The sequence below is a fragment of the Arvicanthis niloticus genome, chromosome 20 (genome assembly GCF_011762505.2).
Source record: "Arvicanthis niloticus isolate mArvNil1 chromosome 20, mArvNil1.pat.X, whole genome shotgun sequence".
In the NCBI taxonomy this organism is placed as follows: domain Eukaryota; kingdom Metazoa; phylum Chordata; class Mammalia; order Rodentia; family Muridae; genus Arvicanthis; species Arvicanthis niloticus.
The window spans coordinates 44,170,212-44,186,839 of NC_047677.1; the positions used below are offsets into that span (position 1 = coordinate 44,170,212).

General features: G+C 49.3%; 1 protein-coding gene across 3 annotated transcripts in view; it reads right to left on the reverse strand.

The window, feature by feature from the left end:
• The window catches only part of Umodl1 (uromodulin like 1), a 60,400-nt gene that overhangs the window by 40,388 nt on the left and 3,384 nt on the right, over positions 1-16,628 (reverse strand). For all 3 annotated transcript variants that reach the window (XM_076917141.1, XM_034524498.2, XM_076917140.1), the window contains exons 2-5: positions 15,603-15,845; positions 6,681-6,842; positions 4,563-4,681; positions 1,107-1,296 (exon numbers count right to left, since the gene is read on the reverse strand). In XM_076917141.1, coding sequence (XP_076773256.1) covers positions 1,107-1,296; positions 4,563-4,681; positions 6,681-6,842; positions 15,603-15,845 — 714 coding nt within the window. The remainder of the gene's footprint in view (positions 1-1,106; positions 1,297-4,562; positions 4,682-6,680; positions 6,843-15,602; positions 15,846-16,628) is intronic.

Genomic DNA, 16,628 nt, shown 5'->3' on the forward strand with positions numbered 1-16,628 from the left:
GATGCTCACCGGTCTCCAGAAATGGGTCTGTGACCTGTGGTTGAGGGACATTTGCAGAAGGACAAGATGAATGCTTTGGTCATGGGCTCCACCCTTAGCATGACTGACACCAGAGACAGGGCTGCCCAGGAGCCTAGCTATGCCTCTCCCCAGCTTCACCAGGAAGAAGTTATCAGTCCCCAGGCCTTTGCTCACATACCAGTGGCTGTTACATGCCAGCACGAGACCTAAGGGACTGAAATTTAAAAAAATTGCCAAAACCTGACATAGATTTCTTTAAAGCCATAGGTGTTATAATTTCTTTCATCAAGAGTCTGCATTTTTCCATAATCTGTAGTTTTCAGTTTAGCATTCCACGGATAGGTGATGGGCATGCTAGAGAAAAAATAAGGGAGTAGAGGAAACTCTGTGTGTGTGTGTGTGTATGAATGTATGTCGTGTATGTGTGTGTCAGTGTGTGTATGAATGTATGTCAGTGTGTGTGTATAAGTGTGTCAATATGTGTGTGCATGTATGTGTGTGAGTGTGTCAGTGTGTGCATGTATGTATGTATATGTGTGTGAATGTGTGTGAGTGTATGTATGTGTGTGTCAACATGTGTGAGTGTGTGTATGTATGTGTTGGTGTGTGGTATGAGTGTGTCAGTGTGTGCATGTATGTGTGTATATGTGTGTGTGAATGTGTGTGAGTGTGTATATGTGTGTGTGAATGTGTGTGAGTGTGTGTATGTGTGTGAATGTGTGTGATGTGTGGTGCAAGTGTGTCAGTGTGTGCATGTATGTGTGTTTATATGTGTGAATGTATGTCAATGTGTGAGTGTGTGTATGTTTGTGAGTGTGTGTCAGTGTGTGTGTCTGTGTGTGTAGTGTGCACTGGGAGCAGGTGCTGACGGAGCAAAAACAGTTCCTCAAATCTGCACATGGGAATTTGAGTTTAAACTTGGTTTGGGGCAGAATGAGGAGACGACGACGAGCCAAGCCACACCTGTGTTCTGTAGAGCAATACACCTGAACCAGCCATCTAGCACGTCAGGGCTTAGACTGTTTTAACAGGACCAGCGCTAGCCTCAGAGTCAGCTTGGCAGTGTCCCCAGAGGGCAGGCTCACCTTGCACCTGGATGCTGATCATCTCATAGACCCGATTCACCATGTCGTCCAACATGGCAGAGACGTTGGCTACAGTCATGAGCCGTGGAAAGCCCAGCAGCAGCCATGACACCGTGGTGAATGTGTCCCTGCCACCAGTGGAGGTCAGGTAGTGTACAGCTGGGTTCAGGGGCTGTAAGGCACTAGTGACCTGAGAAGCAGAACCAGAGGATCAATGGTAGGACATCCTGTGCAGGGGGAAGGAGCCAGAGGCAAGAGGTGCTGAAACAAATTACACACACACACACACACACACACACACACACACACACACACACTTGTCTACCCAACAGTAAGGAAATGTAATGGGACTGATGGGACTGGGCTGTGCTCAGTTGGTGTAGTGTTTGCCTAGCATTCGTGAGACCCCAGGTTTGATCCTCAGCGCTACATTCACTGGGCATGGTGGAGTACACCCGTAATCCTAGCACTTGGAAGGTGGAGCCAGGAGAATCAAGTTCAAGGTCATCTTTGATGGCCTAGTGAGTTCAGGGCTAGCCTGGGCTACATGAGATTGTTTAAAGGAGATGACGATGATGAGGAAGAAGAGCAGGAGGAAGAAGAGGAGTAGAAAGAAGAGGGAGAGCAGGGGGAGGAGGGAGAGCAGGAGGAGGAGGGAGAGCAGGAGGAGGAGGGAGAGCAGGAGGAGGAGGGAGAGCAGGAGGAGGAGGGAGAGCAGGAGGAGGAGGGAGAGCAGGAGGAGGGAGAGCAGGGGGAGGAGGGAGAGCAGGGGGAGGAGGGAGAGCAGGAGGAGGAGGGAGAGCAGGAGGAGGAAGGAGAAGAAGAGGAAGAAGGGGAGAAGAAGGAAAGGGAGGAGGAAGGACAGGAAGATGAGGGAGAGCAGGAGGAGGAGAGAGAAGAGGAGGAGGAAGGGGAGGAGGGAGAAGAAGAGGAGGAGGGAAAAGAGAAAGAGGAGGGAGAACAGGAGGAGGAGGAGGAGGGCTGCTACAGTATCTTTTACATCTGTGACCTTCCCAGAAAACCAGTGTGGCCTCAGCCTCTGTCAGTAGACCCAGCCCCATGCAAACTCAGATGTGAAGCCCTGACCTCCAGCACCAGGTATGGCCTCAGTTGGACATAGGTGTGCCTGGATAAGCAGAGGGTGAACCTTGATGTCGTCATTATTAAAAGGGGAAATTTGAGCTGGGTACAGCGGCATATGCCTGTATCCTGACCACTTGAGGGGCTAAAGCAGAAAGTTCACTCAAGCCCAGGAGTCTGAGACCCAGCCTGAGCGACTTAGCGAGATTCCATCTCCATCCATCATAAGCCAAAATGTAGATACACAGCTGGACATGCTCAGAGTAAGGACAATGTGAAGAGGCCTAGGGGACAGATGGCCATGCGAGCCAAGAGGAAGAGCTTTGGACTCTTTCGGACTCTCAGCCTCCAGAGGGACCATCACTGCTTATACCCTGATGACAAAATTTTCCAGCCCATGGAGCCAGAGAGAACGCTTTCTGTCAAGCCGTTTCTTATCAGTGCCGCTTTGCTGGGGCAGCCCCAGGTTGCCTGCAGAACTGTGGCCTCGGGACCTGAGCCCCCACCCCTACAAAAACCTAGCCTCTTACATCGAATAATAAAGGCTGGGAATTTGAAGGTAAGGTGAGGCCTCCTGTTGCCTATCTGATGATTTTATTTTAGACAGTGGATGCTTCCAGGTTAGCCTGCATCTCAGCATCCCAGCCCCAGGGACACCAGGCATGTTGGCACTGCACACCCTGACCAGTGTCTCCAAAGCAGGTTTGTAAACAGACATGACTCTGTGGGGCCAGAGACCTGGAACCCTTCCCAGGAGACACAGTGTAACTAACTCAGGAGGTAAGCCAAGATCCACCCATCCCCCACTGGAACCCTTTAGTCTGAGGAGCCCGGGAGCCAGCAGCTGCTACAGCCAGGAGCCTGCCTGGGCAAGCTAGCTCCCTCAGGAGGGAGGCAACTGCAGTGTTACAGAAATAGAGGGTTCAAGTGACAGGTCTCAGGGCCTAGTGTGTCAGGAATTGCTGCAAACATCTCACAGGCTGTGACGGTTACTACTGTCGACTTGATCACGGAAGAGTCAAGTGTCTGAGTGTCTGTGAGGGAATCTCTTGGTTAAGCTACTTGAGGTGGGAAGATCCACCCTGGTACCATTCCATGGACTGCACCCTGTCAGCCCAAATTAACCTTTCTTCCTCTAGTTGGTCAGATACCGTTCCAGATATCAGCCCCAGATGCTGTTTAAGCCACAGCTGCAGTTTCACGTGGAATTATGATCCTTGGCATTGAATGGATGAATATCTGAGGCACAGAGAGGTAATACAATTTATCCAAGGTCACGCAGCAGGTGCCAGGCTGGGGTTTGTACCCTGGTGGCCTGGCTACAGAGTTTTGCTCTTATTAGCCCCATGGGTAGGCCCGCAACAAACCAATGACAAACAAGGATCGTGCGCATCACAGAGCTTCTTGGCGGAGATGGGATTGCAAAAGACCCCTAGGGCAGCAGCATCACTTCACAGTGACAAGGACAGGGTAAGCGTGCCCTGGCTGGTTTAGGGTACCTGGTCCTGATAGGTGTAGTGACTGAGGAGGGATCTGATTCTCAGGTTTGCACCCATGTGGCATTATCTGTGAGGACTAGGGATGCAGAATGGAAATTGTCACCCCTTGCTGGGCTCATTACGCTGTGGTAAGCTAGCAGCAGGGCGGCAAACCCCACTGGGCTCTCCTCGTGTACTGCCTCCTCGTGTACAGTCTATCCACAGTTGGTTGTAAGAGCAGGCTGCTGTTTAAAGGCATATTGGAGGGTGGGGAACGGGGTGCAGGGGATGCCCTGCTATCCTAGGATCCCCAAGTCTGGGCAATGCTGCCATAGAGAGATATCCTGACTAGAAATAGCTATGACATATCTGAACTGTGGCTGCCATGCCACATGTCTCTACCAGGGTGGCTTTGACCTCAGGGGGTATTAGGCACTGCCTGGAGACATGTTTTGAGAATGGGGACTTCACGGTTGGGGACTGAGGGGCTAAGGCCATACCAATAAGGACATCTTTTTATCTATTCAACTGAGCATTTCGAGGAGGCTGCCCCATCCCACACACCAGGTGTGGTTTCAGGCACATACGTCAGAACTCACGAAATTACGCTGTGATCACAACTATTCTAGTATTTCTCTCTGGTTTTTGTTTTGTTTTGTTTTTGAGACAGTCTCAAGTAGCCCAGGCTGACCCTGAACTTGCCATGAAACTGAGAATGGCCTCGAACTCCTGATCTTCCTGTTTGCATGCTCCATGGGTTAGGGTTACAGGTGAGGCTGATTTACTTTTGTTAAGAATTCAAGTTTGTCTCAGGGTCAGTCACTCGAGACATTTGGGGGGTGTCACACTTTTCTATCTGCCCGGGGACAGAAACATGACATTTGTAACCATCGCTCACCAAAGAGTAGAGCAGACGCGTGTGGTTCCGGAGCCCAGGATCTTCTCGCTGCAGGTCCTCAAAGCCCATCTTCACCAGCACAGTCAGGTTGTACCAGCCCACAGTGTTCCTCTCTGCACCTGCAGGCCAGATGCCAGTGAGTTACAATCCCGGGGACAGAGCACAGCCATCACAGGCTGCAGGTGGTCAGGAGGCCTGGAAGGCAGGAGACCACCTTTCTACTTAAAATGCCTTCAGGGAGTTTCCTGCTGTCTGCCCTCACTTCCCTCTCTCCAGGTTGCTGAAAAGACCACTGGCTCCCACCTGTGAAGATCAAAGACCTTGCTTGAAGAGAGACCCTTGGGACATAGTTCAGCCTACAGCCTTTGTTACAATGTAACATAAAATGGCTTTTGTTACAATATAACATAAAAATGGCCTTTGTTACAATGTAACATAAAATCAGTGCAATCCACCGTTGCTTCCTTACACTGACTGCAAATAGTAGCGTGTGTGATAGTCTTTTTTTTTTTTTTTTTTTTTTTTTTTTTTGGTTTTTCGAGACAGGGTTTCTCTGAGTAGCCCTGGCTGTCCTGTAACTCACTCTGTAGACCAGGCTGGCCTCGAACTCAGAAATCCTCCTGCCTCTGCCTCCCAAGGGCTGGGATTAAAGGCGTGCGCCACTGCCCGGTGATAGTCTTTGTAATACTGTTTATATTAGGTATCACCTGCTGTCTAGGTGAATAGTGTAAGTGCCTGACATTAGAATGTCATAAAGGACTGCATTCTAGACATGCATGCTGTCACTCGTAGCACATGTAACAATCATATATCCAGTCTATTCAATTACTCTCAGTAAACATGGGTTCCAAGACTCCTAGGGGTCACCAGAGTCTGCAGATGTCCAAGTCCCCCACTTAAACTGAACAAGTTGGGCTGGAGAGATGGTTCAGTGGATGAGTTCTGGCTAGTCTTCCAGAGGACCTGAGCTAAATTTCCAGCACCCTCACAGTTGCTTCTAACCATCTATAAGTCCAGTCCCAGGAAAACTCATGCCTTCTTCCAGCCTTTGTGGGTACCATACGTGCAGGCAAAACACTCATACATTTATAAAAATATAAATAAATAACATAAAAATACTTAAAGTGGACAGCAAACTCCCAGATGCTCTAAACATCTCTAGATGGTGCTGAGTGCAATACAAATGCCTGTCAGTTTTTGAATATGGATTGTTTAGGGAGTAGTGATTTTTTATTTTTTAAAAAGATTTATTTATTTGATGTATATGAGCACACTGTAGCTGTCTTCAGACACACCAGAAGAGGGCATCGGATCCCATTACAGATGGTTGTGAGCCACCATGTGGTTGCTGAAAATTGAACTCAGGACCTCTGGAAGAGCAGTTGGTGCTCTTAACCGCTGAGCCATCTCTCTAGCCCCCCAGTAGTGATTTTTGTAAAAAACAATTATTACAAGTCCAACATAATGTGCCCACCACAGGTCTTCCTGTATAGAACACATCAGCAACAAAACATTTTTCAAATGTTTCAAATAACTCAGAATACAGATCCTTTAAATACAAAGGCTAGCATCAGTTCAGGAGTATAACTGGCATATAGAATTGTAATATATTACTCCTTGAAATATGTGGTAATTTTATGGCTATATGCTAATAAGACAATATAGTACATGTGGTATATATGCATACACACATACACACATACACACACACATTAGTTTTCTGTATTTCTTTAGTTATGAGCATAGGTCCAGCTCTGCTCATAGTACAGCCCCCTAGGCAGAAAGAACTTTCTGAAAGAGTAGGCACACATGTCAGACCACCAGCAGCTGCTCTGGGCCATGAGATATGTGCAGGCCTGTGTTTCCTCAGGGGATACAGCTCCAACAAGCCCACCTACTATGCCAAGCCTTGCCTTGCCTTGCCTGACATGCGACCATGGCTCTGCCCACCACTGCTTTCTTCCCTCACATTTAACTCTCTCCAGGCTCTAGGGACCACTTGTGGGGACTGGCAGACCCCCGTCTGCCCTACTCTCAGCTCCAAGCTCCCCAGGCAACTGTGGCTGCCACCTCCCCCAGACCAATGTCTTCCTGAGACCCTCCTCTTTGCACCCCTACCTGTGGGTGTTGGGGACACACAGCGGCGGACCCCTGGCCAGGAGCAGCACTTCTGAAGTCCAGAGCAGTCTGTGTCCAAGCTGCAAGATGGGCTAAATGACTCTGGCTCAACTATTGGGCACATCCCTGGTCTTGATGCAAACTCCCCGGACCGGTTCAGGGCTGGTGAAAGGAGACAAGTTAACACATTAGCATTAAACATAGGTTCAGCTGGCACTGTGCTTGCCAACAGGAAGACCTGGGCTCAGCCCCCAGCACCTATTAAGACACGGTGTGCGTGTGTGGTGCCGTGTGCCTGGAATCCCAGTGCTCAGAGGGATCAGAGTTCAAGGTCATCCTCAGTTATGTAGCAAGTTCGAAGCCACCCTGGGATACACGGGATCCTGTCTCAAACACAATCACGGGGGCTGGAGAGGTGCTTGCACGGTTCAGAACGCTTGTTGTTTTTGCAGAGGACCAAGGTTCAGTTTCTAGCATCCACATGGAGGCTCACAATCACCCATAACTCCAGCTCTCCTGGCTTCCATAGTTGCTCCACACATGTGGCAAAATCAGACACACATACCCAGAAGTGAAATAAATAAACCTGCTTTTTTAAAGCAACGACAGCCACATAAAAAGGCAGCAATCCTAACTGAACTGAAGGCTGTACCCATTCATAGTTGATGCTACCTTCAGCTTCAGAAATTCCACATGTCCTGGTCTGGGTCTTCTGCATCACGACAGAGACCCTGGAATTTTTAGAAGCTTGCTTATGCTGGCTCGGATATCACTGGGTTTCTTTTCTATTAAGGCAGGTTCAAGGGAGAACCCAAGTGCTTTCTCTTCCTCCAAATCCAAGGAGTCCCGTTACAAGGACCTTCCATCCTCTCCTAGTACCAGTACTTACACACACACACACACACACACACACACACACACACACATGCACACATGCACACACATGCATATGCATGCACACACACATATACACACATGCATATGCACTCGCATGCATATGCATGCACACACACATGCAAACATGCACACACATGCATACGCATGCACACACACATGCACACACATGCATACACATGCACACACACATGCACACATGCACACATGCACACACATGCATACGCATGCACACACACACATGCAAACATGCACACACATGCATACGCATGCACACACACACATATGTTTACTGAGCTCTCTATAGAAAGTTGCCCTTTGAACGAGATTGCACCTGGGTCAAGGGAAGCTCATAAGGGTCCTGCAGTCCTCAGCTCTGAGGTAGGGCCCGTTGGCCAAGGACCACATGGAGCTGGTGTACCACCAGGGTGGAGTGCAAACAGAAGGAATCCCACAGAGGCCATTACTGTGGGACAGGCCAGTATGCTTGGGATTGTGTGGTGATGGAGACACTTTTGGCACCTTCAGACACTTTGACGATCTCCGTACTCCCTTCTCTTGTGCTCCCTGGGTCCCTGGAGCTGCTGGAGTCTCCCAGCTGGAGTCAATGCCATGACCTCAACATTTGCCCCCTTCACTTGGCTGTTTTGCTTTCTTGTTCATGTATCTACCAACACTCCATGAAGTGTTCAGAAGTGCTGTTCCAAGACCTTCAAGTGTCAGACAATGCCAACCAATAGTTATGTTCTGAAGATGTCTGTGGTGGTCTGAGTGAGAATGGCCCCCATATAGGTTCAGATATTTGAATATTTGGGCCCCAGTTGGTGAAACTGCTTGGGAGGTGTCTTAGTGAGGGTTTTACCACTGTAAACAGTCACCATGACCAAGGAAAGTCTTATAAAGGACAAGATTTCACTGGGGCTGGCTTACAGGTTCAGAGGGTCAGTCCATTATCATCAATGTGGGCAGCATCCAGGCAGGCATGGTGCAGGAGGAGCTGAGAGTTCTACATCTTCATCCGAAGGCTGCTAGGAGAAGACTGGCTTCCAGGCAGCTAGGATGAGGGTCTTAAGCCCACACCCACAGTGACACACCTACACCAACAAGGCCACACCTCCTACTAGTGCCACTCCCTGGGCCAAGAGTATTCAAACCATGACAGGGAGGGATTAGGAGGTGTGGCCTTGTTGAAGAAGGTGTATTGCAGAGTGTGCTTGTCGATCAAGATGTAAGATCTCAGCTACTGCACCACGCCTGCCTGCCCACTGCCACGCTTCCCATTACGATCGATGTTCATGATGGTCGTGGATGCTAACCGTTTGAAACAGTGTGCTCCAAATGAATGCTTTTTTTTTTTTTAATACATTTTCTTAGTCATAGTGTCTGATGAAAGCAATAGAGAAATAACAAAGACAGTATCCCATGAGGCCATAGGAAAGTTAGCCAGGGCCCCGGAGGGGTGGAGAGGCAACCCAGAGATGCTACAGTCTCAGAGATAATCCTCTTGGGTCTCTCAGGGTCTCTGGAACTTTCTGTAGCTAATGAAGAGAACTGTGGCCTCACTTCTGTTGGGAACAAGTCCCAAGGATAGCCACTCAACCGAAGCAAATGTAACATACAAGGTGACACGGGCCCTAGGAAGCCGAGCCTGGCATCTTGCTACTTAGAAATACCTGGTTAACCGTCACGAATAGTAACATTATCATTTCCGAGCTATGGGCTTGGTCCTTCATTGCCTTGATATCTAGGCGCCTATACAATGTGTCCATGTCTGAGAGAAACGATTGAGCTGGGTCAAGCTGAAGGCCAAGGAAGGAGCGGGGGGTGGGGGAGATCCCTGTGCAGTCTTTCTGTCAAGAGCAAGACAGATACTCATCTGATGGTGTGAATAACAAAGGCCATGGGCCATGCAGGCAGGAGGTGGGTTAGGGGTCCTGAGACAACAGGAAGGCCAAATGACAGCGTGAGGTTTGATATCAGCTCTGCTCGAGGTCCCTAGTCTGTAAAGCAGGTCGTACTGACGTAAGATGCTCACAGGGGAGGAAACCAATCTGCAGGATCTAGGCACATTTTCTGTAGAACTAAGACGAGTCTAACCTGGAGATTTACCGAGATACAGAAAAACCTCATAAAAACCAGCTCCGGGCCAGAGAGGTGTCTAATATGCTAGTCACACAAGTGCCGTGACCTGAACTCAAGTCCCAGAAACTCAGCCTTGCATTAATGCTACACACATACTGGTCATCCCAGCACTTGGGAGTCCCAGGAAACTGGATCCCAGGATTGGAGAGAGCTCCAGGCAGTGAGAGACCATGCCTCAAAAGAGGGAGATGGTATCCAGGGATGATACCTGAGATTGTCCCCTGTACACGCACACACACACACACACACACACACACACACACACACACACACGCTCTCACGCACACACGTGCACACACGCATACACACTGCACACCAGAAAAGAACAGGGCTCTAACAATGGTTGCCTAGCAGCAGCAGCGCTCTGGAACCCAGGTTCCTCATCTTAACCTTGTATGCCTCTAGGAATTCCCCTTCCCCCTTTGCGAGGCTGGTGACTAACACTGTGTCTTAAAGGAATAGCTAGCTAACTTGGTAGAAAGTCAAAAATCTCTCTTTTCTCAACTCAGGGCAAACAATGAAACAGCTCGACTCAATGCTTGGCAGCCCAGGGAATCCCAGATCGGCCAGACAGCCCCAGAGATTCCTATTTGGACCACAGCCTCCAAGGCTGCCCAGGGCTAAGGAATTACTGGCTGGTGGGCACAATCCTTCTGGGATTCTCCTCCCTCTGCTTCTCAGCCTGGTCAGCACAGGACACCCCTGGACATTTGCATGGAGATGAGAGGTTTGAGGTGACCTGGACCAGCAGGTCTTGGGTTTGTATAAGGAGTAGGAGTTTGCCAGATTGCTGGCAGGGGAGAAGGGCTGTGCAGACCCAGAGCTGCTGCAAACATGGGTCCACCTGCTGGAATCTTCTCTGAGGACAGATCCAACAGGTAATGTCCATTGCATGCTGTGCGGCATTATTGATAACTAAACATTAGAGACAGCTGATGGCTGATTGGGCAATTATATATTCATATGTGACAATTCTCATAGGCCACTCAATCAACGGCTATGGTAATATTTATTGACACAGAAGACGTTCTGGGGAATTGCTAACTGATTTAAAAAAATTCAACAGAAAGTTCCAGCAAGGTGAGCAGACTCTTGTGCAGTGATGGCCCTAGGGCATGATGGGAAACATCACCAGAGGTGACTTTTGAGGGGCAGACTTTGCAGTACTTGTCCTCTGGACTTTGCTTTGCTCCTAAAATCTGTACCTGTTGAGTTCATGTTTATAACTGTATATTATAAGTTTGAATAAGTGAATAGATGACTTAGCATTGTATTCCAAACGTGAGATTCTTGAGGTTGGAAAAAGGTGATGTCATTGGAAGTCACAGCAAGTATGCCCTAGGCATCATTTCTCTGGTTTGGATGGCTGCTTACTGAACGGGAGGAGGAAGAAAAGCACCATCTGGGGTTGGACCACTGGCTTGGGGAGAGACACCGGGACTCAGACAGCAGGCCTGAGAGATAAAGATTGCCCCCACTTAGGCAGAGGTGAGTGCGTCTTTGATCCTGTGTTTGCTCCTCTGAGAAACCTGTGGACCCAGATGGGACCCGGCCTTGTTCCGTACACACTCGGGCCTTGGGCTGGAGCAGTTAAACCAGCAGTGAAGTGTCTTTGAATGAGTAACTGTAAAATTCACCTCAAATCAACAGCACAGGGAAGTTGTCTGCCTACACCTGTGGTGTCAACGCTGCACCAAGGCACCAAGGGGATGTCCCTCAATGTAGAGCTGGAGACACTTAAGTAATCAGTTCTCAAAGTCAGGGTAGGGGACATTACAGTGGCCCCACAGGGCACATCAGACACCAAGCCTTAACATCAGCAGAGACCTCCCTAAGGAGAACTCCAGTGTCAGGATAAAAAGACAGAGAAGCTATGGGCCTGTGGACAGAAATCTTGGGAAGGTAGGAGGCTCTTCCTCAGGCACCAGTTTCATCTGTCCTCTGATTAAGACAAGAGACCTCAGCCCCCATTGATGAGGCCCAAACCACTCAATTCAGCCAGCAAGTCTTTTTCTACAGACATCTCAAAGATGACCAACCAATAAGCCATGTTTCCTGGGGACAAGGTGGTCTCTAACCTGTTGCCAACTCTGTAATGTTGGAACCTGCAACGACGCCACAACTCCCGGTTTCTCCTGAATGGAGGTCTCTAAGTGGAAAGAGAACTCTTCAAGCTTCCGAGAGTGACAGAGGAGCCTCTGTTTCTGTCACCACTGATGTCCTCTGTGTCCTGAAATGCCTCCCCTGTTTCCCTCACTGGGACTACTAGTCTCAGATTTCAGACTCCCTTACAGCAAGCTGTATTGTCTGAACTGAAAAATTTGATTCTTTGATGTGAAGCAAAAGGGAAGACCAGGCATTCTTTCTTTTTTTAATTGTAGAAGTATTTTGAATATTAACATTATTAATAACTCAGCATAACACATTCTTAATGGCTTGCTTGTTCTGAGTTAACCCTCACCCCATCCAGAATCTAGATGTCCTTAGATACATACAAGGTTGGTGCTGGCAGCAGGAGCTAACCTGACTCTTACTAAGAAGTGCCCGGTGAGCTGGTAAGACCGATTAGTGACTTGATGCAAAACATAAACCTGAGTTGATCCCTAAAACCCACATGGTAGAAAGAGAGAACTGCCTCCTGTAAATTGTCCTCTAACCTACATATATATACACACACACACACACACACACACACACACACTCACACTCACACACATGCACGTACACACACACATGCATGCATGCACACACATACACAGGCACATGTTCACATATACATACACCCATGCACACACATACATGCACGCACATGCATGCACATATACATGTCATGCACACGCACGCACGTACACACACACACACACACACACACACACACACAAAACGCACGCACGTACACACACACACACACACACACACACACATGCATAAATAATTTTGTCTTTTTTTTTCCTCTGGTGTTGAGGTCTGAACCCAGGGCCTTGTACTTGCTAGACAAGCACTCTGCCACTGAGCTAAATCCCCAACCTCTGAAGTCACTTGAATAAAGAAGAGTGGCGGCCTGAATGTCCACAGACGAAGGAGGAATTCCAGGGCTGACAAAGAGGGAGGCACGGATGGACACCTGCATCTCAGGGGCAAGGCTGACCTCTCAGCCAGAGACCAAGTCTGGGTTCTGGATTAGTGCCTTTCATCCATCCCTATAGAGCTTGCTGGCTAGAGATTAGAGGGAGGCGGGTTCTTGGGGTTGTAACTACCCTCCTTGCCAGACCACAGACTTTCTAAATACAATGTGAATACAATCTGAATGCAATGTGAATACAATCTGAATACAATGTCAAGCTTCTATTCCTGTCTTCCTGCCTTTGTGGTGACCTACCAGACTGTCCCACTTACAGTGCGATTGCACAGCTCAGGACCTACTCCCAGTCTGACCACAGTTGCACTGCCTGCCAGGTCACTGGTCTGTCCCACACTGTGTCCCGGAGGCAGACCCAGGAACCTCCTGTCTGCAATGACCCAGGAAGACCTCTTAGAAGACCATACACAATGCCAGCATCCTTCCCTCCCCTACTCTCTTTGGGCTGCTTCCTAGCTGCCCATCACCGGATTTGACTGGGCCTTCTAAGATCTCAGGGGTCATGCCCTGTTCAACCCTACTGGACCACTCTCCCTTGACAACAGACATCCCATAACCACCAGCCCACCTGCCCCGCCCCTGCTGCTCCATCCCCTGCCTCTTCCATCTCTGAGAGCAGACCTTCACCTCTCTTCCTGCCCAGGCCTGGGGGCCCTATATCTAGGGTTCTAATGAGAGGTCAACCTGCCCCCATGATCTCCCTAATAAAAGGCAGTAACACACCAAAAATGGGGCTTAAGTCCCCCAGCAGACATTTCTCACAGGAACAGTTTGGTAAGGGGGAGAGGGGGAGAGACAGGGGTCATATGGAGGGATCCAGTGCCACTTTCTATTTGATGTAGCAGGTGAGGCAAATGGGGGCTCCTGTGGCTGGCACAGCTGGGGGTGGGAGAAGTCGAGGCTCAGTCTCCTCTGACAGCCTCCTCCCTGAGATTCAGGTGTGTGGCCCTCCATAAACTATCCAACAGCTAGGAGATGGTGTGGCTGGCACTGGTTAATGATGGGTGGATGAGGCCATAGCCAGTCATCCACTGCCAGACTCTGGCAGAGCCCACACTCTCTGAACCACAGGGCCAGGGTTCCCAAGGCCTTTCACAAGGTTCACGTTGACACCTAGTGGAAGCCACCACCCAGCCATGGAGCTGGGGTAGCATCAAGAGTGGTGTAGTTGGTGCCCATGAGCCTTGGAGTGGGACCAGGGAATGGGGGAAGGAAGTGGGTGTTAGGGCAGGAAGTCTAAGATCGGCATCAGGCAAGATGGCCTCTCCGTGTCCCGGCAGGGAGACAGTGGGGATATGGAATGGCTGCTGGCCCTGATAGGTTCCCACTGGAGATGGAGCCATTCTTTAACCTCCTGATCAACAAGCAGCCATTAAACTGCCCACACCAGCACCCTGTCTGACCCTTACACTAGGGCAATGGGTAGTGTCATCCTCATGACGACACACTGGTTGGGACTGAGGGTTGAGCACACTTGAGGCTTCAGCCACTTGAGCCAAGATGGCCTTTCACAAGTTTGCACTGTCTAGAGTCTCTGAAGCCCGCAACCCCTGATCTGGGGAGGGGTCATCCCCTCTCCCTGGGTTGGGAGGATCCACACATAGACTTAACCTGCTAGTATCCCAGCCCAGGGTCATACAGATGGGTCATGTGAGATTCCCTGTGGAGCACCCAAACTTGTACTTCTTGCATTGTGGGGGAGCAGCCCTCACACCTCAGGGTGGCCCAAGCTGACATTCCATGACCCCGGACTCCTCCCTCCGTACCCTCAGACACACACATCCTGTGTATTTTGAGTGACAGGCAGGACAGAAGCCCATTCCAAGCTGACATTGACTCAGAATGAGCAAGCACCTCCCCTCCACACGCCTTTGCTGGGAGACGTACTTGGTGCACCCCGCTCCAAGTTAGGAGCTGGGTCCTGAGCCCCAAGCCATGCCCAGCTCCAGCTATGACATGGACAGCCATATGGATCACCTAGGTAACCGACCTGCACATTCTACAAACCTGCACCAAGAAGTAGGAGGCCCAGCCCCTCTGTCTCTTTCTAGTGGAAACTAAATTAAGATTCCAGGTGAGTCAAAGGTTCCATAGCAGCCTTGGGAAGAGAGCGAGCGTGGTCTCTATTGTTGGAGAGGTTGGGACACTGTGTCAAACACCACTGTGTTAGAACCATTCAACATTATAAAAGCCACAGATGCTTTATGCTGGACCTTGATCCGTGCTCTTGACTACCAGCTCTGAGGCTGTTGCATGGTGCAGAGTATCCCAGAGGCCCTTGCTGTACAGTCAGCTATAAGGACCACCGAGGCTCACCAGCCCATGATATCTCTCCAGCATGTTAAAAGGCTGATGACTACAGACATAGTGGTATATTCCTTTAATCCAGCAGTCAGGAGGCAGAAACAGATCTCCACGAGTTCAAGTCCAACCTGGTCTTACATACTGAATTCTAGGACAGTCAGGGCTACAAAGTGAGACCCTGTCTCAGAGAAACAAAAACTAAAAAAAATCAAAGGGCTGGTGACTCTTGTACTTCACTTGAACTATGAAATCAGAAATCTGGGGATGGGTTCATTTAAAGCACCCCCAGAAACCCCAAGGTCCAATGAAGACAGAGGAGCAATGTTCTAGAAAGATCTAGGATTCCGGGGAGACATCGAAGGCTTGCACACACAGTCCCTGCAATTCCTCCCTCCAGGGGAAAAGCAGCTCAGCCCGACCCTACCCCATCGCCCTTGACTCACACAGAACACAGTAGAGGCCAAGCTGTTCAAACCCCTCACAGCAGTCGGTCACGTTCCTGGACTCAGGGACATCCATCGCCAGGTATTGGGTCCGGTACATGGTCTTGGGGCACTTTTTCCAAGGAATCCATCCTCCACAGTACACGTAGGCTGTGTGGGAAGTCTGCACCGCCTGCAGCTTCTGGACTCTTTGGGTCATCGGGTAGCTGCACAGCTGATAGCTCAGCAGCGAGAGGCCATTTTCTACAAAGAAGACCGTGGGGGATGTATTAGCAAGCCAAGGTGGGGAAGCACCAGATCAGATCACTGTGACATGTATGAGCACTGGCTTTTGGCAACAGCAAGCTAACTGAGGTCGCTACTGTCAGATGGGCCCTAGAACCAGCCCTCCAGTCCTACTGTGGCCTTTGCCTTTCCAAAAACCAAAACCACCCCTCCATTTGCATAAACATGTAGCCGTTGACATTAATCTGTACTCTAAGAACCTTCTTCCTGTTCAAAGCCAGGAGCCATCCAGGCTGGATTTGAGTACAATATTAAATTTAGCCCAACCAAGCATATAGAGTTGGAGTCCAAAATCTGGTCACCATGTTCCCCATTGTCACTCTGCCTTGGTCCCACTTGCTGCAGACTCTCTTACATACCAGTATCCATAAACCTGAGTCTGATCCTGTGGCCCACAGACAGTCAAGAGTCACCCAACAAGTGTGGACCGTGGGCCAGTGGATGGCAACAATAGCTTTTTCTGGCACAGAACGGAAGATGGATAACCAAACATTTAATGTATGTGTGTATGTACATATGTATGCATGCATGCATGTGTGTATGCACACATGTACATACATGAATGCATGCATATATGGATGGTGTGCATGCATGTATATATTTTTGTATGTATATGTGTATGCATGTGTGCACATATGTAAATACATGCATACATATATCTGTATGAATGCACACATGCATGTAAGTACCTATGTATGTGTATGTATATATGTGTGCATGTATGGACATATATGTGTATAT